This window comes from Melanostigma gelatinosum, assembly GCF_949748355.1.
Source record: "Melanostigma gelatinosum genome assembly, chromosome: 2".
NCBI lineage: Eukaryota > Metazoa > Chordata > Actinopteri > Perciformes > Zoarcidae > Melanostigma > Melanostigma gelatinosum.
This window is the reverse complement of record NC_136635.1, coordinates 6,371,145-6,394,341: the sequence shown is the minus strand read 5'-3', so window position 1 is coordinate 6,394,341 and position 23,197 is coordinate 6,371,145. Positions and strand designations below refer to the sequence as shown.

Here is a 23,197-nt window from a genome sequence, read left to right as displayed (position 1 = left end):
TGGCTGTCCACTTTGGAACGACCAGAGGAGATAAGGCTCGCAGAATCAGTAATCTCTTCAAATCACTTCTTAAAACTCATTTTTACTTTCTGGCTTTTATATGCTGTCATCATTTTACCAATTGTATTTATTATTTTATCATTATTTTCACAATTCTCTATATTTTATTCATTGTTTTGTCCCTATTGTATCGATTGGTTTTATTGTTTCATCAGTGTTTTAATATGACCTTAGTTTGTGTTGCCTTTATGGTGCTTTCTGTTGTGATATTGCATTGGTTTTGCTTTTCAAGGTATCATTATCATTATTATTATCTCTATGGGCTTATTTGGGCCGTCGTGGACAAACCCAATATCAGCTATTTTCCTGCTGTGCCTTTTACTGAAATTATCTGACTGAATTTAGGTTCCAGTCTGGTATGTCTCAGGCTTTTATTGTGAAAATTAAGAACAGAAAAAGTGTAAAGCTGTAATTCGATGCCGTTGCCGTTGGCAATGACAATGTGGGTGCAATTAAGAGTTTGCTGCCCCGTTTCAGACTTTAGGGAAACTAAAGTTAGCGTTTAGCTTTAAGAGTAATACGCTATTACACATGGTGCAATGCTGACAAGGCATGTTTTGTTCTTTTTAAGGGGAAAAGCTTGTTTTCAGAACTGTGGCGTGGGGAGTCTCTCTCTGTTTGGTTACAGCGCAGTTCAGTTTGAGGTAACTGTTAGATCTACTCACTTGCTGAAATTATTGTAAGATATGAACAGTTCTCCACAAATAAGAGAAAATTACCCTTTTAGGTCGCAAACCATGCTAATAAAGACAGTAAATGTTGGCCTGCTGGAGAGCACCGATTGGCTTTGTGTGTTGACAGAAGACTCCTGACATCTCGAGGGCATGAAATCTATAAAGTGAAGTGAGGAAATAATCAACACAATCAACATCGAAACCAGAGTAAAGTGAGAGCAAGGTCGACAAACCACCCACAATATCCATCACACCGTCTGTGCTGTTACAAAAGCCAAGTCATCAGAGAGGGAGAGAAGATCCTGGTGGACACAAACTTTCTTATTTCAGTTTGTTTTTTTAGCTCAGAGAGACTTCGTTAATTATGTCGACACAACATATGAATAGTTAAATTGATTGGTATTCCCTTTTAGCGCCATCATTCTGGCATTCTATTTCATCCTCTCGCTCTCTCTCTCAGTCCGGTGTAGGCGGCTCATCTGCATCCCACTCTCTGCTTTGAATGACTCTCCTCCGCTCTGTATTCATCTCGCCCTCTGGTGCTCTGTTTACTTTGTACGTGTGCTCGCGTGAAAATGCATGTGTGGGCTAAAAGTGCAGACACACTTATTACACCCTCCTTATCTTCAGAGGCAGGGGCAGGTGCTGTGGCTGTCATGTGTTCACTTGCTCGCTGTTACACGAGAGACCCTGGAATCCGAATCACACGCACACTTATCACACACTAGATATGCGAGCGCGCACTATTCCTCCTTCTATCTCTGTTTGCCAGACCAAAGCAACTGATGAGACAGATTGCAGCCAGACATTGTGTGAATGTATTACATTTTTTTGTTGGGAATGCGTGTGTGTTCATAGCTCCTGAATTAGCATGATCTACTGATCTGTAGATGAGTCTTTGGAAATAATTGAGAAAGGAAAGAGGAGAATTGCTATTCTACTCAAGTTAATGCTATACAAGCTCATCGTTTTTGAGCTGCACATTTACAGTATGTGCCTTCTGTTTGCCTCGCAGTGTGTGTGTGTGTGTGTGTGTGTGTGTGTGTGTGTGTGTTGCACAAGAGATGGATGATTGCCATGGAGGGGGTGTGTGCCTCGAGGTGTTTGTCACAATGGCTGGTTCTCTGGCACTGCTGTCCATGGTTAAGGGTATACGTAGAGTTGTGTGTGTGTGTGTGGTGTGTGTGTGTGTGTGTGTGTGCGCGTGTGTGTATGTAAGAGATAAAAATAGACATGCAAGAGAGGGGGAAAGATGATTTTAATTTTTTAATTTACACTCCCAGAGGTGTAAAGGGAGGAAGCTTTGCATCGAGAAAGACGTGTCAGATACAAAGTGATTGGCACTTATAAATGTATAAATATATATATACACACACACACACACACGAGGTGAAATGCGTACACACAGGTGCAAACAAACAGCAAACACTGCTGCAGAGTACAATAAAGTCTGGCAGTGATTTTTTTCTCAAGACAGTCTACAGCCAGCCAGCACTCTGTATGCAGAGAAATCTGAGGGGATGTTTTGCAAAAGCTTGTATGGATATTATTAACAGGCTTTTCTGTTGACGGAGTCCACAAATCCACCACATGCATGTAGTTTCAAGCTGTTTTCAGTTTTATCAGTCGTGCAAAGTCGACCCAATTTCCACTGCGTTCTGCAAACACCACTGTGTTGATATGTTGGCTGAGAGTTATATGATGTGCCACTGATATATATATACGACAGGATTCCTGAATGTCTCCTGCGAGAGGGCCTTCATTTGGACATTCTCTGGATCAGCCCACAAATCCCAACAGTGGCATTCTTTAAAAATTCAAACTCACGCAAAAAGTTTAAACAGCATATTTTAATGTTCTTTAATATTTGTCAGAGAATTGTGATGCTTGTAATCATGCAACTGGGACATGCAAAAGAAGCGGATGGCGAATGGGGAGAGATCTGTAAATCCCTTGGAGGAATATCTCACATTAAATGATGTATCAGTGTCTTGCTTTTGTGTGGTTGCTTTCATGCTCATGTTGGCGCATTGTCAAGCTCACAGGAAATCTGGCTGAACAGACCTCGATCAAGATCTATTTCTTGGCCTTTTTCTCACATCTGAGGTGGACCGGACAACGTACAGATCCAATCCTCCCCTGTGGTTCATCAATACAATGTAAACACATATGCAGTTATACAGCTAATCAAGCCCACTTTGGAGCCCTAACCAGTTGTTTATTGTATATGTTCCCAAACCTCCTGGCAACCATCAATTATTTTCCTAACATGTGAATACAGATGAGACTAAGCAAGCCAGAGCGGTCACCATCCGCACTTGTGTTTGATATGCTGATCATGCTAAAATAAATAGAGCTCATTGCATAGGAGCAAGGACAAATGTGCCACGCGGCTCACCTGCTCGTCAGCTAATCTACCTGCTCACCATCGCAATACGCATTCACTTAACATAATAGCCTTTTTAAATGTGCTCCATACATCTAACTGCTACTACTAGCCGTTTTATATTTGGCAACTATGGCTGTGTATTAAATGTGTTACTGGTGCCAGGAGGTTACGTTTTTGGATTGTTTGTCCTAATCAAACCGGGTATGTTGAGATTATGTTGAAAGCCAAGTAAATCCATCAAATGACAAGGATGCCAACAAAACCCTTTTTTATACATGACAAAAGACGACAAACTTCCCAAACACATCAGGACTTCTGGCTGTACTAGCTGCTTTGTGTAAAACAAAGAAAAGGTAGAAGCAGATATACTTGACACACCATTTTAAACCAAAACTTTTGAAACACCTTTAAATTGTACTTTGTATTTAGCTGAGCTGTTGGTATTGACTTTAAGGCCATGACACCATTATGCATCAGCTTTACAGCTTGTTTAAAATAAGCAGTGCTGTAGAGGAATCTTTCAGTAGCAATGAATAACTGGACACACAATGATGGACTCACTTCACAATGAAACTTGTTAAGATCAAGGCAGATCTCAACATTGACCTGGATGTCTACTCATCAGGCTCCTGTGTATAGAGACATAACCGACCGATAACTTGCACTCTCAAGGCTGCGTCACAGCTCTTTGAAGTTCAAAACACAGATGTACCCTCCCTCCAGTACAAACTGCTAAGTATGCACATGCAATTCACTCTGCTCCTTCTTTCATGTAGGCCAGCCTTTTAATTACAGACGCTTATTCCACGCTAGTGTTGCTGACTTTCACTCGAGGTTTAGCCATCTCAGCAGCTAGATGTATTTAGGTCAAATCTCTCAACTGGACACCTTTACTACGATTAAAAAAAAGCAATTTGCTCATACTCTAAAACGACAGCGGCCTGGATGGTTTGCTCCCAATTTCTCATTATTCAAACACAAATAGACTATTGTAGGCTGCGTGGCTTGTGTTGATGGTGCTTGCATTGTAGAAAGGGCTTACAAGAGATTGTGATAAATAAAAAAAGAGGCAACAATGAGACTAAAATTAGAACAATTGTTTGCTACAGAAACAGCAACTGACTTGGGTCAACAAAAACTGGGCACAAAAGTAAATATATAAATGAACTATCCTTTAAAATGCATATTATTTTAATACTGCTATTAATCCTGACATACATTCTCATGTTTCTGAGCTATTATTATGAACAGCAAGTGGTGCAATAGGTGCTGAATGTGCAGTTAATGTAATCCTTGTGGATATATTGAAGATGTAACACTGCTTGTCAGGTGTGAATTAGAAGGCTGGTCCACCGAAACAACAAGACTAAGATAGAAAATGGCTCCGTGAAGCTGCACTTAGGAACATCGGTACTTTCAACTAAATGCTAATATCAGCAATGTTCACAATGACAATGCCTTCGTGCTGTTCAGCAGTTTTACCACAGTGAACACGGTAAAGAAGAAATGCAGCTGAGGCTGGTGGAAATTACGTTAGTTTTTGCAGGTATTTGATCATAAACCAGGGGCCGCAGTTCATCCTGAAAGGGACATTAATGTTTGTACCAAATGTTAGGACAACCTATCCAATAGTTCTTGAGATAATTCAATTGAAACCACAACAATTCATATCGTAGTGGTGTGAGACGGAGAGCTTGGGCAGCACACTATAGAGGAAGAACCCGGGAATCACCAAAGCCATTACAATTCGTCCTCTTGGAACCATGAACGTCTTTACAAATCTCAAAGCAATAGCTCGATAAAGATACTTCAGCCTGAACCAAAGTGGAGCACTGACACTGCCATCTAGAGAGGTTTTAAAAAGATAGTTTTGGTTTGATTTTCAATGCTCTGACGTATTCGATGATTTCGGCCTCAACCCCAGATACCATCTACAGACCTCACAGTGCTGGGCGAGAATTCAATGTGTTAATCTATCGTCTTTCAACGGAATCATTATTGAGATGAAATCGTATGTCGACATATCGTGACACTCTACGATATCGTCTTAATTGATGGTAACAGCTCGTACTAGTTCACATTTCTCAGAGGATCGGGTCAAACTATCGTCTTAATCTAAATACATTGTGTTTGTGTGCATGCATGTAAACATAGTCAGTGTATAGCTGAAAATATACATGTTTTTTCTCTATATCATTTCAAATGAACTGTTATTTTCATGTCAAGTTCTTATGCAATGAGATACTTGTCATTTGTCAAGTTTTCAATTCACACAGGAGTATAAAAAATAGACTTTACCATGTGTACCATAGTTCACATTGACTATCTACTGAACGACCAGAGAACATGCTATACAGTGATATGGTTATGGAGATATGAAAAGACCTATATTGAGATTGTGTCCAAATCGCCCAGCCCTTCCTCACAGTGAACACTTTTCATTGAAAATACTTTCTCCTGAGTAATAATTGACAGGTGCTCTGTGGGTAGTCCACAGTAAACGTGCTGGTAAATATTTCAGTATTTTCTCAAAAGGTCTCAAAACCTGTTCAAACTCCCCCCTATTTTGGAGCAAAACCGCCTAAAATGACATACCCAAATTAAAATGGCTGTAGCTTCTGAACCACTCTGACTATATGCATCAATATGGTCTTTCTAGAAAGAAAACCCCCTAAGGTTCCTTGTGGAAGTGTCAGAAAACCTGCAGGTCATACAGAAACAAAGCAGTGGGCCTTTGAAGTCAGTAAAAATTAAAGATTTTTGTCCGCCTAAAATAAAAAGTGTCTTTCAGTATAAATAACTGCCTGTGGCTGTATTTTTGCAGGTAAATGGCAATATAGGGCTGTAACTACACTATCAGTGAACAACTGCCTCACATTTGAAGAAGATTGGACAAAGTATGACCATTCTACAGAGTTTCTTCCATGAAGAGATCCAGGCGGAGCTCTAAAAGGACATTTGGAGACCCAAATGGACACATGGTAACCACATGATATTCTGACACACTAAAGGTGTTTCTCCCTTTATATTTAGATATTATATTGTTTTCCTTTTATTTTTAGCCTTTGCAAATTGCAAAAACTATGTATATATGGTCGAAGACATGGTGTGTGAGTAGCGGACTTGCTGTCCGTAATGGCTGCGACCGAGCGCACGATCGAGTATGTGGGCAGCTCAGTTATGCAAAGGTTTTACGTTGGTTTACGGCTTACGTATGAAACAGTCAAGGTTTGCACGATAAGTACTAGCGTTTTCTGAAGGCACGAGCTCCATGGTAACATCTGCTAGCACATTGTCAGGTCTGTAATGTGTCTTTTTCCGTCTAAATGCTGCAAGATCCGACTTGCAGCGATTATGGTGACTTAGACAGTGTGTGTTTGGGCTCCTTTTGTGACAAAATCCATAAGAAATGAAAGAAAATAGTTTTCTTTGCAAAGATGAGGGTTTGGGGCATGCTGGGATACCAAACACGGCCATGTTTTGTGACGTATTTTGCGGAAGCAAGCCGTACGAACGGAAGGGGAGGGGATCGAGGACGCCGGCGTCCTCGCGGGGTGCAGGAGGTTAACACTATCTGCAGTTTCTGAGAAAATGTTTTTTTGTCAGTAATTTGGGTAAAATACCTTTTAAATCAGTAGTAGTACTGTGGTACTGCAATAGTAAAAGTTGTCATAGTAATGGTAGCAGCAGAACTGCAGTAGGTAGTGGTGGACAGAAATAGTAGCAGTAGTGTTGCTTTTATTTGGATTTCTATTCGCAGAAAGCTGGCTAGAATCATGAATTACAAAACAAAAACAGACACGTAGGTCCATACATAAGATGCATTAAGAGACAAAGCACTCTTCCATCCTCCCCTCTCTCCACCCACACTGCTTCAACAGCGCCGCAGAGTGCAGTCATGCTTAATGAATTGAGACAGAAGGCCAGATAAATGTGACCAGTTCAGTAAAGGCAGCAGGCAGAGAGAGAAAGAGAAAGGCTACTTGCCTGCTCACTATGTGACATGTACAGGGAGCACCGGCGGCGCCCTGCAGTCCGAGCCCCGCTTTACTCTGCCTCTGGTTGGCATAAACATCTAATAGAGCCTAAAAGCCTTAGATGAGAGCAACACATGCTGGGTAAGTGGTTGGAAATGGGACACGGAAAAGGTTTTAGGATATTCCAAGAACAAAGCACACAGTGAGCGTCTGTTCTAAGCTCAGAGATATGTGTCCTGTGGTACAGGTTCTGCATCTCTCTGTGTGTGGATGCATGCACATGTACAGTACACGGTCCGTTCTATGTGTAAGTCTCTGTATACATGCACAGGTTTGTTCATGTTTATGGTTTTGTCTGTCGTGTGTCTGTGCGTGTGTGTGTCTGTGTGTGTGTGTTTACATGTTAACAGTGTGAGGGTGTGTTGTTTCCATGTCCACACATGTTTCTCTGTGTGTGGGTGTTGCTGCTGACAGAGCCAGCATATATCATCGCTTGTCCGAGATGGAGAAGATGTTTCCCCGTGAGCAGACGTCACTTCACATGAACGGCAGCCAGGAGGGGAGGAAGTAGAGGGGTGAAGCGAGGGATGGGTGAGAGACAACGCGGAGGAGTTAGGGATAAAGCTGGACGGTGGTGGTGGTGGTGGTGTGGGGTGTAGGAGGAGAGGGACGGAGGGAGGGCTTCCTCCAGTCGACGTCATGCCGACTGGAGTCTGGGAGAGGAAGAGGGACGAGTGAAGAGAAAGGGACCAAAGAAAGAGTGACGAGAAAAAACAGAAAGAGCTTTAAAAGGAGAGGGAAGTGGACTAGTGGAGGAGAGAAAGACTATAACGATGCCAGAGGGAGCCAGGGAGAAGAATGAGGGCAGAACAATGTGGGCTAGTTACGTAAAGCAGGATCAGACTCAGGTCACCACATCAGACCAAACACAATGGATGGAGTCGAGGAAAGACTAAATAATAGAAATGAAACCAGACAACAGGAAGACGTTCTACCCCATCACTGGTTATCTAGAGTCTTCGCTGGAAACAAAGCCACCTAATGCCTCCCTCTCAAGGAGATACTCTTCTTCTCCTCTTTCAAATTGCCATAAAACTTTGCTGAGAAAAATATCAAATGATGGAAGTCTGTTTATTGGCGCCAGAGTTTCCCCTGCGCCGTCAGTAAATACTTCCTCCCCGAGGAGGAGGGTGAGCGGGTGTTTCTGTATTTATGGGTTTTAATAGGAAGAGCGTGATCGTCATATTGACCAGCCTGCTGGAATCCTAATGGGCATCCTAAATCTCGGGGAAATGCACTGTATTCTGGGGTGAGTTACAGGCAAATTAACATGGAGAGGGAGGCCGGCAGGGCTGCTCCTGCCGGAAGGGAGGAAAACTATCGCTTGAATGATTGTTGGACATTTAGGATGAGTTGGCAATGAGAGGGGAGAAGAGGCGATAAACGATTTTCTTCAGCGGCAGGGAGAGAATGAGGTGGGTTGGAGAGGGTGGGCGGAATCCAACGTGCTCGCCTCCCATTATAAGAGCCATAAAACAGTTTTAATGACCAAATATCGGGCTCTTTCAAACAAGATATTGGATCATAATACAAGCGTTATGGTGTCGCACCTTGGCTCACACACTCTGGTGCGGACAAAGTGTGGAGTGGCTCTGTGTACATCCGTATGAGGCTCGCTTCCCTCTGTGTGTCTGCATGTGTGGGTGCGACTGCTGGTGTCCATGTACTGTGATGGTGACAGGAGGGGCATGTAAGTATTTATACAAATATTTATATATACATAAATAATGTATATATGAAATATGTACATAATTTGTTCCCAAACCCAAGGTTATGTCTTGAACATTGTTTTGCCCAACCAGCTGTCAAAAACAAAAATATATTCAATGAAGACTCATATAAAAGTCTAAATGTCTGCTGTGAAAAATAGCCTCTAAAATCTCTGGCAAAATGTATCAAATATTGTTTTTAAGAATTTCAGACAAAAAGACAGTCAGAAATAAATCCATAAATCTACAGCCTGCCTCTGCTGCCTCTTTCTTCATCACCACGCCTACAGCCACGACAACAGGATGATGACGAGGTCATCAGTACAGTGGCTGATGATTGGTTTAGTTAATAAACCAATTATCAATTAGTTGAGTATAAATAATCAATAGATTAATCACAGTGAGAGAAAAACATCATCAGTTACCCGACTGAGTATTGGTACACCAGGATGTGGTATTCCATTGATAAACACCAATTATAGTGAACCTGCAGATTACCAGATATATGGCGAAATCGATCAATCTGTGCCAAATGCCAAAAAGGCATTGGCATCCAAATTGCAGATAAACAGCATGCACACGGAGTAATAAATACTAATTTGGCAGGTCAATCAGTCCTCCATCTAGACAGACGTAAAACTTTGCCGACATCGAACTTTAATACCAAGCTCGTCGGCCTGAGAGAGCTCACTTGAAGTAAACATTTAACCTTTAATGAGCAATGGTGGGCAGATACAGCACGTGTCTAAATGCACACAAGAGCCAAAACAGTATAATTGGCAAAGCAAGCCTGCGCCATCATCTGATGGCGGAAGGAATCCAGTTATTAGCCGCACTTCTTCTCCCTGCTCGACAACGTGACCACCACGGTGTGCACTGACTCTGCTGACAGGGAATGTCATTGCTGGTGATCAGAGGAGATGGGGCTTTGAAGTTTTGAGTAATTGAATTTGTAGAAGTCATCGTTTTACCCGATAATAGGATATGCAGATTCAGAGGGGTTGCAATTTACAAAGGGGTCGAACCACTGTGAAATTGCCGCCCCACACCACACACACACACACACACACACAGCGTCATTAACACCGTTTCCTATTTCACATTGCCTCTCATTGCTGCTCCTGCCTCAGAGGAAGTTGAGATGTGTGACTATAAACCTCAGATGATATTTTGTTAGAGACACTGTGGAAACGCTCCACTCACTCCGCTGATTATTCTAATGTCTCCATGACATGACCCATCAGGATTTAAATATCCTTGACAAAGCTTCCTGCAGACAGAGGAAGGGAGGCTGGCGAGGCTTCCCTTCCCACAGAATGGTAGATAGGCTGAAGGAGATAAAACTATACTGCACACACTATATAAAGCATCATTTCAAGAAGCTCCGAGGCACGCTTGACAAACTCCAGAGCTTTTACATTTATACGGTGTATGTAAATATAGCAGGGAGGGCTGACAGCACAGCAGGGTGTAAACAACTGGAAAAAAGCAATCTTTGTGCAGATTTCAGTTTTCCAGGGCAACGCAAGTAGATAGCTCAATAATAAGAGGCTCCTGAGCAGCCTGAAGTTCTACTCGACTCTGTTCTATTAATAGGGCAAGACGAGTTGAACAGGAAGACGCATTTGATTTATGTGAAAAATAATAATAAAACCAATAATCATTTAATCTGCAGAGAGCCTTTACAGGCTGCTGCTTATTGACTGCAGTGCAATCGAACTCTTTGGAGCAATCGGCCCATTTCAAACAGGCACACGCTGGGAGCTGCCACGCCACCAACGGGCACCGGTAATAACAGAGAGAAGCCCCAAGGACGGAGAGGCCCCAGGGTCGAACCAGGCAACGTATCCTCATCATAACCTACGAACAGTTACTCCTACGAAAGGCAGCAGCACGTGTCAATTTATGTTTGTTAAATTCATCGTCTTTTCAAAATAAACTTCCATTTCCACAGGAACTTACTTGGTTAGGTTTGGGAAAAGATTGTGAAATACGTTGTTAGGTTCAGGCAACAAAACGACCTACCATGCTGTCCCATGCTAATCCATTCCCCCAACCCCCCTCAGCCATTTGTGCATGGTTTGCACATCAAGATGTCAATGTATTGCCTGGGTGAAAATGGGATTAACTAACAACAATAACAACTAAGAATCATTAACACTTGGTTGAATGAGAATGTGCAGATGAGGAGAAAAAGAAACAATGCATGTCTTACCTTTTTGGCTGTCAATAATGAAGTTGCCCTCCTCGTTTCCTGTGGTGATCTTATACGTGATCCCGTCCCCGTCAGGGTCCTTCGCCAGCACCGTGGCAACAAGCGTGTTGGGTCCCGCGTCCTCTGAGACGAAGGTCCGATATCTGATAAAAGACATACGGATACACAATCAACAGCTTGCCTACACTTAAGGAGGGCACGAGGCCAGGCTGCAAAGGGACACATTCAACATAGTTTTGTCAATATTTCAAATCAATTCCATCTTATTCACGCTCGACCAGCAGATCAATGCGTCAGCACATAAGACAAAGATAGAAACGGGCTGCAATACCCAGAAAAATATTGATTGATTTGAATCATAAATGTGTCATGAGCATAGGCATTTACAGACAACATTTCCAACATAGCCAACAGACCGCCATGCACCAGAGCTTTACTCAGTGTTCACATGTCATGCGTTTAATGTGAGAGCTCTCTTCTCTTTTGTTTCCGTTTACACCAGCTAGTTGGTTGCTTTCACCGTGAGCCCCGGGTGTTAATCAGTCCCTGAGCAGTTGCAAAACTACAAACCAGCAGAGTTCTGAGGAGCAGCGTACAAAACGACCCACAGGGCAAAATTCTAAACAACCAAGAAAAAAATTAAAACTTTAAGATACCATTCTGGTAACCGACATATGTGCATACAGAGAAGACAGTTTCACACTCGCATCCCAGACTTCTAACCGCCAACAACACCCATCTTCCATCACACATTCCATCACGGAGTGGCTGCAATCTAACAACTTTCAAACTGAGAACGTGGAGCAGGGTAACGATTGTGAAAGTGAGCTTCCTCTTTAGTAGACGGGAATAGTTCTCAGCACAGCACAGTCTTCAGGGTTGAGTGGGCCGCAAGTGTGCATCACCGGCCTGGAGGACATCCTCAATGGCCGAACCCAAATCAAAATTGAAGGGTGTTTATGTCTGTTGCTGGATTTTAAAATCAGTGGACAAGAGACGGGGGTGAACGAGATCCTCCGTGAGCTTAGACAGCAATGCTTTTACAGTTTGGCTTTAACTTCTTTCGGCATTTAAGTGATGCCTTCCTGGGCAATGTACAACAGTTTCATGAGCTCATCTTTACACTGCAAACAGAAGCATCTAACCCGACATAGTACTCACAGTCCTTATTGTATGTATATTTATATATCCCATTCAAGTTTGCTTGAATGGGATATATAAATCCCATTCAAGCAAACTTGCCCTGACATGCATTTCTTATCAGCCCACGCGGAGCAAACTGAGCTCAGCGTCTTGCTCTAAAATTCCCGTTCAGTTTTGTCTTTGTATCTCAAGAGTAGCACTTTGAACTTCAGCTTTTAACTCTCTTTTGGCCTTGAGCATCCATCTCCGAACCACTGACGTGCTTGAAAGCAAAACTTTTCTTGAAAGGCTGGCCTTTCCAACTTGTTGACACGCACGTTCACACTTTACATTCCTGGGTCACGTTTCGGCGGTCCTTAGGGCAATAGCAGATATCATTGCGAAATACCACACGCCAGACTCTAACTTTGGGTTATTAGTTAACCGATAAGAAGTAACAATAGGCAATAGGACAAAGCCATTTGAACTAGCATTCTCCATTTTCTATACTTTGGAAATCAAGCAATATGTTAGTCTGAGTCAGCAAGCATGAATGAGTTATTACATGTTCCCAGTGCAGTTTCTCTTGGTTTAAAAAGCCTTCTAGTCAGTGTCACTATCTCAAAAACATGGGGGAACTTGAAGGTCACTCAGAGAGCGCAGACCTCCCAGGCCAATCCATTCCAACATTTAAGAGCTTCTTCTGGCCCAGGCTGCACTCAGGTTCATATAAAAGGTCCATTCCTTTTTGTTCCATAATCCTACTGACAAGCAGACAAACAAACCAAAACAAACTGTAACAAAACCACCTTGGTGCAGGACATTAGGCAGATAACTGCAATAGAGATATTCAAATATCTTGAAATGACATGATTCTTTTTTACGAAAACACGAGCAACTAAAAGGGTACTTGGAGAGCGCAGACCTCCACCGAGGTCCTTTCCATAAGTCAAAAACAATGTGTGTATGATGCGGAATGAGGACAGAAAGTTATTTCCAAACATGTGAAATCAGTCTCCGCTTGACTTCAGCACTACGGCCACTCCTACAGACCTACACACTGGGTCTGTAGGAGTGGGTAGAGAAGCATTAGTTACATGTTCCTCGGCTTATTTTCAGATACATAGAGCTTATAGGAAGGGGGATCAATGAGAAACAAAACTAAAACTTAACCAATCAGATTCAACTGTATCAATTCTTAGATGGGGACACATCTAATGTCACAAAAATGTGTCACTGAGACTCAAAATACCAACGTGGGAAACTTAATCATTGTAATAGTGCTCACAACACTGAAAATATGACATTTAAAACACTTTTCATCAAGCTACCCTTCATAAGTACTGTGGTTTCTAAGCAAAACCCCCATACTGCCAAGAGCTGTCAGTGAACTCAATGAGTGATTGACTAACAGTGGGGAGGGGAAACATAATTTGGGTGATCTGATCCTTTCAGTAATTGTAAGCCTTTTTCATGACGAACAGACAAACAGTCTGTGTGCATGTCCCTTTCTGCTAAATGCGCTCAAAGCTAGGACTAAAAGACGTACTCTGCTGTCGTCCATCAATGACTCATTACTTGCTTGCATGTGCGCGCACATCCAAAATGGCAGGTCGAGTTACTGACAGCCTGACATAAACGCACATCCTCTGTCACACGCCGTCCGGGCGATGCGGCCATGAGGAGCCGAGCGCTGTCATTGTGTTCCGTCACTGCCGTCCTTCTGCCTCAACAACTGTCGGACTAGTTCTGCCTGGGAAGATCAGCCAAGTGCCACTGCTTTACTCGGTTTGTAGAACTGTTGTTGCAGCATTTGAGTAATTTCAGCTCACAGTCTGCAAGCCGAGCACTTCCCCACAGATCAATACGCAAGGGGCAAGGAGGAGATGCTGTGCAGTGTTTCTTTATTATGTAGTTTCTCTAAGGGTACATAGGTCGCATTAATCAAACGGCTTAAACTTGTAGTCTAAGGAAGCGATTTGAAAGATCATTAGATAATTGCTCGTATTTATCTCACCTGAAAGCCAGAAAGAACAAGGCCTCCTTGTGCATTTCTGCCTGCAATTTGATGGCTAAATTACAGATGCTGTCTGTGCAGTTGAAATCATGCACGACTCTCTTACACGGGCTGCTAAGCCTCTTTTGTCCCGACTCCCCGAATGAACTCAACTTACTCATTACAGAAGCAGACAGATTAATCATTATAGATCCAAATGGAGTTGGCTGACAATTAGGCTTATAAGAAGGAGCAGCCAGAGTTGGCCTGCTCGACAATCAAGTATGGCATGCTAAAAACTCCCACTGTCTATGGCAGACATGAAACAATTAGTTGATTAGTCAACAGCAAATTACACAATACAATTATACAAAGCAAAAATGTCAAACTCGAACAGTTTTCAGTTTCTAAGAAATGTACTGCATTTCATTTTTAACTATTGTAAATCTTTGGGTTTTAATATTACTATATAAGAAATAACATTCTTTGTAAATTTAAGACTTGAAATCATGAAGGCACTTGAAAATGACAAGGTAGTACAAAATGTAAACCATACTTTGGCGTTTCATTTTTACCTCTTTATTCTATGATTTTATGAACCTTTTATTTTTCTTTCTATGAAACAAAGCAAAACACCGTTGATGAGGAAGACCTTGGGTTGATGATAATGAGAATAAATATGAAGCACAATTTAAATCATACCTTGTAAACTAAAAAGGACACAATTACAAATGAACAAACACGATTACCACGCTCGTTTACAAGAAAGATCTAAAATTAACTACAAACATTAAAAATGATGTGTGCATTCGTCCTCCCAAAGAGGCAAAGCAGCTAAAGCAAATATCAAAACACGTAGCACCTCCTCACTCTATACTGACCTCCAGTTGATTTCTTTAGAACAGCAGAAAAAAGTATTTCAGTGGAAAAACTGGCAGCTGTAATAACTAACGTATTAATTGATACTTCAGTATATTGACTTAAACCAGCTCATGGTCCACAGAAATACATCGTTCACCTTATAGATACTTTGAAAACAAATAATCAAAAGATAAAAAAGAAGATGGTAGCTTGTCTTAAAAGGACTGTAAGCAAGAATCAAGCTGAAATTGTGTTGCTGGACATTTGTAGAAGAACAGACAGAAAACTTTTCTGAAGATACAATACAAACCGACATGTTGGATAATGACATGGTAAAGAAGACGAATGCCTCTGTGTCCAGAACAGTGGAAAAGCAGACCTATACTTACATTGCTGACCATTACGCCTAGCACGATGTCAATAACTTCAGAAGTACACACCAGGTAGATCATTTTAAGGCATATCCTACTTGACACTAACATCAACCTAACTTAAACAAATAGCTCTCTCGAATGCTCTCCAGCTGCTGCTTGTAGGCTTCTACTGCGTGAAGGAGTGCCTGTGTGAGTGCCTCGCTATTAAGAGGGAGTGAGGAGAGACATCGGATCACCGAGAGGAAAAGCAAAACAGCCCAGCAGTCGAGCAGCAAGGAGATGCCTTTTGCAATCACATTTGGGCCCCACCACAACTCCAATTTGGCCGAATCAATGCTGCAACCAATTGAAATCCGCCTCAGACATACACCGCCACACGCTAATTTGTTTTTTAACCTTTTGTTTTACTTTTTGTTTAAGTCTGTTTTCATTCTGTTGATCGGGGGGGGGGGGGGGGGGGGGGTCATGGGGCCGACTGCAGTAACAACTGTCGCAGACGTGGCTGCAATACAAGCACTGAGGCAGCAGTGTTCGCTATAGCAAGATAACAAGTTCCGGCTCTGACATTTTAAATTATGCCATTTTATTAAGGTGGTGGGTTAGAGGCAGTATGTGAGCAGTGTTTCATGTGAACCAATTTGATGAGAGTTGTTTCTGTCGATATTGCTATGTCTGCTGGGTCCTGCTCTGTTTACCCTGGGAGAGTTTAAAAGCTCCATCTGTTGAATCTTTAGTATGTTTCATAAAGGATCGGTTAGGGTAGTGATGTTTACACGGAACATGGAGAAACCTGGACGATCATATGTGTGACGAGGCAATATGCAACATTCTCCAAGTAATTGTGTTGGCAACTATTCAGCACTCTCCCTCAGTTAACTGTGCATTTATCTGTGTTTATCTGCCCTAACACATGGCTGCAAACGTTAGTTTGTTCAGCTAACTAACCTAGCGTTAAAGAGAAAAAAGTCTGATATCACATTATTTTCTAAAGATAATGTAATGCTACTGCTAGCGTGCTCTACCCTGCAATACAACAACATGTTTCTCCTTTATTTGGTTATGTCTTCTACTTTGTCTCATGTGAATAATTAACTGGGGATGTAGCTTTAGTTTTTAGTGCTGTCTGGTCATAATTATTTTGTTTCTAGCCATCAACTAGACATATTTGTTGATTTGTTGGGTTCTGATGTTCATACGAGTCATGTGGAGCTGTTAGAGAGCTCAAGCTAACTAGCGAGCTAGCAGCAGCTGATGAGATCTGTCAGTGACTGCTTCAATTTTAGCTGAAAACCGATTGTTGACTTGAAAAAATGAGAAGCCTGCTTTTGTCTACCTCTGTCTAAAATCAAGGACCCGTTGTCTTTAAAAATGTGTCATTATTAAAGTGGTGAATCTGCAAACTTTATACGTATTGAAAGACTGACAAGCTTGGCAACAGCGCTAGGCACTTCTTTACATGTTCTCCACCGGAAGTGGTCCTAAGAGCGCCCTTATCTCGCTTTCTCCACTGGAAGTGGGCCTAAGAGGGTCCTTTATCACGCTTTCTCCACTGGAAGTGGGCCTAAGAGGGCCCTTTATCACGCTTTCTCCACCGGAAGTGGTCGTAAGAGGGTCCTTTATCACGCTTTCTCCGCTAGAAGTGGTCCTAAGAGGGTCCTTTAGCACGCTTTACCCACTAGAAGTGGTCCTAAGACGGTCCTTCATCACGCTTCCTCCATTGGAAGTGGTCCTAAGAGGGCCCTTTATCATGCTTTCTCCACTGGAAGTGGCCCTAAGAGGGCCCTTTATCACGCTTTCTCTGTGTGTATACATGTGTGTGTAAAGCATATTGTACAAACAATGAATAGACGCTGCCGTATTTACGTCTAGATGATGTTAGTCTGAGTGTTGGTGGATCTGCTACAATGTTAGCTTAGCCTAGCACCGCTCCATCCGCTCCATTGAGAAGACAAGTCGCCTACAAATCGGTATCATTACGTAGTTATTTCAGAGTCCCTTTTTGTCGGTTTATTGCCGTTAAATCACAGCCAAATCAGTTCATTTTGTGTTCATACAGCTGTCGTAAACAGCGATGTGTGGCACAGTGAATACAGCTTGATAAAATCCACAGAGCTCCTCTGAACAATATTATGAACCCAGACATGACGCCGTTTAGTTTCCCGGGATATCTGTGACTTCCAGAACACGTACAAAGCAGAAATATAGGTTCTTTTTTCCATGGTTAATGGCGGACAGTTGAACGGCTTTCAGGCCGATAAGCCCCGCCCCCTCTCCGGCGCGATTCGCGCGAATCTCGCCGCGTTTGGTGTGAACACGGCATAAGAGGGCCCTTTATCACGCTTTCTCCACTGGAAGTGGTCCTAAGAGGGCCTTTTATCACGCTTTCTCCACTGGAAGGTCAGGTTGGGCGTCACAAACCAGTTCCGAAAGTTCCAATTGCAAAGAAATCATTGAGAAATGTAAATTTAGATTTTCAGCTCCTAAACAACTACACATCGGCGCTCTTTCTGGAATGGACACTAGACACACATGTAACTGTGGAGGAACGCTCCCAGGGTGGTTTCCGTGGCAACAGGCAGGTGATGGTAGGTACTGTAATAAGGTCCCGATAGCTCGCAAAGTGACAGCGAATAGATGAAAGGCGGCTATTCTGTCACTCCCCAGGAAGGGAGAGCCATGTGGTGAAGAGGCAGATCTGAGAGTGAGAGTGTCCAACTGATCGAAAAAAAGAAAAAGTAGTTCTCTTTTCATTCTTTTGGCACTGGTGGTCAGTGACAAACATCAACACCACGGCCAGCATTCACAAGAAAGTAGCAATGACACCCCCCTCAACACAATACTGTTCCGTTTCATTTGTGTACTTTCAGCCTGAAATGGATTTATATTGGATTTCTACAACAGACGATGACCACGAGTGTGAGTAGCACACAGTTCCTCCTCCTGATGAAATATTCAGCTGAGATTTGAGTCGGCTTTTACAATTGCCACGGTGCTTATGGAATCACAAATAACACCGCCGGTTTGTTAAAGTGTGGTCACGATTATGTTAAACTGGATCTAGCCTGTATTTACCACACGATAACGAGATTCAATTCAATTTACTTTTTTTTATAGCCCAAAATCACAAATGACAAATTTGAGTCGGAGGGCTTTACAATCTGTACACATACGACATCATCCCGGAGCAGGAAACAATCTATGATGAGATCCATGCCTGATCACAAGTGTAGCTGTTAGCTTCGGGTTAAAGGGCAGGTAGATCTTTTCTTGAAATGTTGTGACTTCCTAATTAAATTGCAACTTTATTCCAGTAATATTACAACTTTCATGTCAAAATGTTCCGACTTTATTCTTGATATCTCAAACAACACAGATATGTGAAAAATGTTTTGAATATGCAGAGATCTTGCTGAAACACATGAGTTATTAAAGTCCAGGGGTTTATAAACGAATTAAAATGCATTATTGAGGTGTATAAATGCCACACGCACATTTAAATAATTTAATTTCCCAAACACAAGACACAACAGAGGAGGGAAGAGTAGATCTGTCTGTCTGTTCACTCAGCAGAGATTATGATTTCTTTAGGAATTAAATTATTGGTTAAGTTGATTTAGCGCCACTTTAAATCTTGTGTTTACCAGAAATGTGCTTATACGTTTCTTGGAAATAAGTCATTCTGCATGAAAAGACCTAAAAACACGACTACTCTACAGAAGAAATCAAAGACCAAACCGATCGATAAGAATCGACGAAGAAGGGGCAGACACTTCTACTATACAAGATCACACACATTTCCCAGAATGCAGGAAATGAAGTGTTTGACTCTTAAAAATGTCCTGAGGAAGACGTCATGATTCCCCAACTCATATACCAATACATACACCAATGGAACCTGAAACCTAAAGCCCTTGCATACACACATGGAAACTCATTATCGCAAGCTTCCAACTGCAAGAATCGATACAAATAGGGCAGATTTTCTGCCTCGACAATGATATCTTTAATGACCTCTTTCTCTCTCTGTCTTCTCATCTCTATCCATCACATGCATTGACTCAACACACACGCGTCTCTCCCGGGCACGCACGCACGCATGTGTGTGTGTGTGTTAGTGATACATCACTGATTGTCCAGTATTGTTTTTGTGGCAGCTGCAGTAGAGGGTCGAGGGCTCCAGAAGAAAGCACCGACTGATAATTCTGCTGTTGCATGTCAGTAAATCAATACATCACAGACACACACACACACACACACACACACACTCCCACCATACACACATGCATTTCAGATGCATGAATGCATTTTATAACTACATCACTCTGTCCATACCTACACTTTGCAGAGACCTTCCCAATAACAGAACACACAAACACACACACACTCAGAAAGAGAGCACACACACACACACACACAAGAGTGGCCTCCTGAGGCTGCTGGTGGGCATGGCTGATTGACCCTGCCTCACCACTCTGCCCAGCTCTCTGCCAGAAAATCAACCAATTAAAAGATGCCGGCACCGCGGCATCACTGGAATTGTGGTGAACAGCGGCTGCAATGTTGAATTCGGAGGCAGCTGTGAGGAGCTGACCTGACAAAGCAGGACTCCCCCTCCCCCTCCCCATCTTTACATATCGGTTTACCCATGTTTGTCTCTATATCCACCAAGCATGCTTCAGCCTATTAAACGTAGAGCCACACTATTGTAGGTGTATCTTCATACGATAAAGACAGAAAATAAAAAGGGGGAGAGGAAGCATTCAATTAAATCCAAAGGAGAGAGGAGCACATAAAAAGGACTGCAACCTTTTTCTCCCAGCCCTGACCAAATCATTTTGGCAGACAGCGGCTGAAATTGAACCTGGGCTCCATCTGATGATTATTTTTAACAATTATGGTGTCTTTTCCGTCAGACTACAGCACATCTGAAAAACACCACTGTGTGCAGCAGCTCCACAATGTGAATCGGTAAATATGCACCTGAAAATAAAATGGTTCCAATTTCTTTGAGTTTTTCTTTATTTCATTCATCATATTTCATAATCCTAATTGCGCTTTGGCATGTCAGATGTCATACAAATAAAGCCTGCTGAACTAAATGGAGTCCGGGGCGATGCTGCTAACAACTGAGGTCCTGCTCAACAGAATGAGCGTCAGCCTTTGGCGTCTCACCCTCACCAGCACTGAGGAATCTGACACAGAGTAAGGGGAGCTTATAACAGCTTTTACAGTTAAAAGAAACTGCAAGTTCCATCCCATCCCATCAGAACCTCTTTCCATTGGGTTTTAACTAAACAGCTGCGAGAAAATCCGGAGTTTGGAAGCCCAAGTCTTACTTACATATGCTGGGAGAACTCGGGCGCCTCATCGTTGACGTTAGCCATTCGAATGCGTACGGTAGTCGTGCCAGTGAGAGGAACCTCCCCCTTGTCAACTGCCATAACTACGAACTCGTACAGGTGGTTGGGCCTCTCGTAGTCCAGAGGCCCTGCTGGGAAGATGGTCCCGTGAGGGGAAATGGTGAAGTCTGGACTCAGGGTGTAATAGGCCAGCTCTGCATTCTCTTCGGAGTCACAGTCATTGGCGGACACTAGAGATGACAACATAGAAATAGAGAACAGGACAAAAAGAAGTTAGAGGGACCAAAAGACTAAACCAGAGCCCCTTAGATCCCAACTTTTCCTGTGCCCTAAAACGTATATATGAAAGCAGATTGATGCGATGCGCTCTCTACCACCACCACCATTACGCTGGTGTAGCTCTCTGTTTACACTGAGTGTGAAAGCAAGGGCGTCGCTTCTGACGGATGTAGCCTGCATGAGCATCTAATTCATTCTTAAACATGGAAACACTTTCACACACATTGTTATCTTCCTCAGTCGAAATCAGAAATATATATGAAAAAAACCACACCGACTGTGTTTCAACAACATCTCACAAACTGATTTCAAACGGCAGCAGGTCATACAGAATCAATATATTTTTCACTTTCTTTTTTTCTGTCCCACTTGGGGTTCTTTAAAAAAAATAAATGACATTGAAAATGACTCATTATGCCAGTAAAGCACACTGATCTAAGTCACGGTGAAAGAGAAAATATTAGCTGAATTAAACAATGAAGTACAACCTGTTTAATTTATAATCCAGAGATGTATTTTGTATAAAGGAGCCTCCCATTCGCACGGGACATCTAATCACTTCTAATCACTATGTGACCAAAGAGACGATTGAAAAGGAAGTGATGCCCCCGCTGACTTAAAATGTTCAGTTCACACAGAGGGAGTAGGTGTTATTTGCACAGCATGCATTGAAAGGACTGTCATTTTGCAACATTTCTGTTTCTACGCTACACATTGGAAATCCATGGAGCCCGGACTCGCTCGGCCACAAATTGATTGCCTTGATAAAACTGAAAAGATCCTCCAGGGATTAGAATAAGCATATTTTCCGCTAACAAGTATTTTTGCCATCAAACTCTCAATTCTCCAATTCACCTTACATTGCATTTGGTTCGTGCTCATAGACACACACAAACAAACAGAGACAGAAGCACAGGAATACAGGCACATGCACACATGCGCACATCGTTGTTTGCTTCAGCTCACAAACTGCACTACGTCATCGCCATAACGCCTCGGAGAAACTCTCAGCACACTTCAAATTAATGTTTTAACAAAATGTCAACAAAGTGAAAAGATCTGTTTATGAAAAGAAGGTTTATAAACTCCGTCAGTATTTATCCACATAATTGTATTGTTGTATTATATTGTTGGAATGCTGTTCAGCATTCCAACAATATTTCTAACTTTTAAACTTTTTGAATTATTAAGCTTTTTATATTTTCAATAGGATCTCTATGGAGAATATTTTCAAATGGCTTCAGGCACACAGGTGTTCGCGATTGAGCCAATTAGTGATGTTGATAAACACACAGACTCACAGACACGCGCACATACACTCCTCTCCCTCTCTCTCTCTGTGTCTCTCATACAGTCATTCAGGTCTTAGGGATCTTTAGAGGTCTTTCCCCCCTCGTCCACCCCCCCAGACACACACACACACACACACACCCCATTTTTAAATAAAAGCCGCACACACATGATTTGTTGCAGCTGTTACGTGTTGCAGCTCGGTCAATCAGATATGAGGATTCTGATAAGTTTCCTGATTCGAGTGACATTTACACACACCGCGACACAAGAGGGAGAGACGAGGAAAGACATGGCAGAGCAGGACAACAGTCATGTAAGCTGTAAAAGATAAAACATCGGACAATCTCCAAATGAGAAAGTTTGCCAGAGATATCAGCGCCTCTCTCTCTCTCTCTGCCTCTTTCTCTCTCTCACTCACTAATTCTTTCTTCTCTCTCTCTCTCTCTCTCTCTCTCTCATACAGTCATTCAGGACTTAGACTTTTAGAGGACCCCCCCCCAAACACACACACACACACACCCCATTTCAAAATAAAAGCCCCAAAGAGTGAATTCTAATTGAAATGTTTGTGATGAAGCCAGGCATTTAATAACCTCTGTTTATGTGTCAAACATGATGATTGTCTCCTCTCCCCCTCCCTCCCCCACCCAGTCCCACCCTTTCAAAATAAAAGCCTCATGGATTCACTGTATTTAAACATTCAGCTCAAAATTTGGCTTTTTTGTTGAAATAATGAATGCTCTTACTAATACTGCGACAACTACTACTACTGCTAATATTTCTAGTATTACTACTACTACTACTACTTCAACATTTGCTGTTGCTACT

The 23,197-nt window shown here is 42.3% G+C and overlaps 1 protein-coding gene across 1 annotated transcript in view; it reads right to left on the bottom strand.

Annotated features, from left to right (window-relative positions):
• Window positions 1-23,197, bottom strand: part of LOC306791227 (neural-cadherin) — a gene marked incomplete at both ends in the record, with an annotated part of 282,576 nt that overhangs the window by 167,881 nt on the left and 91,498 nt on the right. Inside the window, 2 exons of the mRNA XM_079287854.1 lie at window positions 11,085-11,227; window positions 20,778-21,027. Coding sequence (XP_079143980.1) covers window positions 11,085-11,227; window positions 20,778-21,027 — 393 coding nt within the window. The remainder of the gene's footprint in view (window positions 1-11,084; window positions 11,228-20,777; window positions 21,028-23,197) is intronic.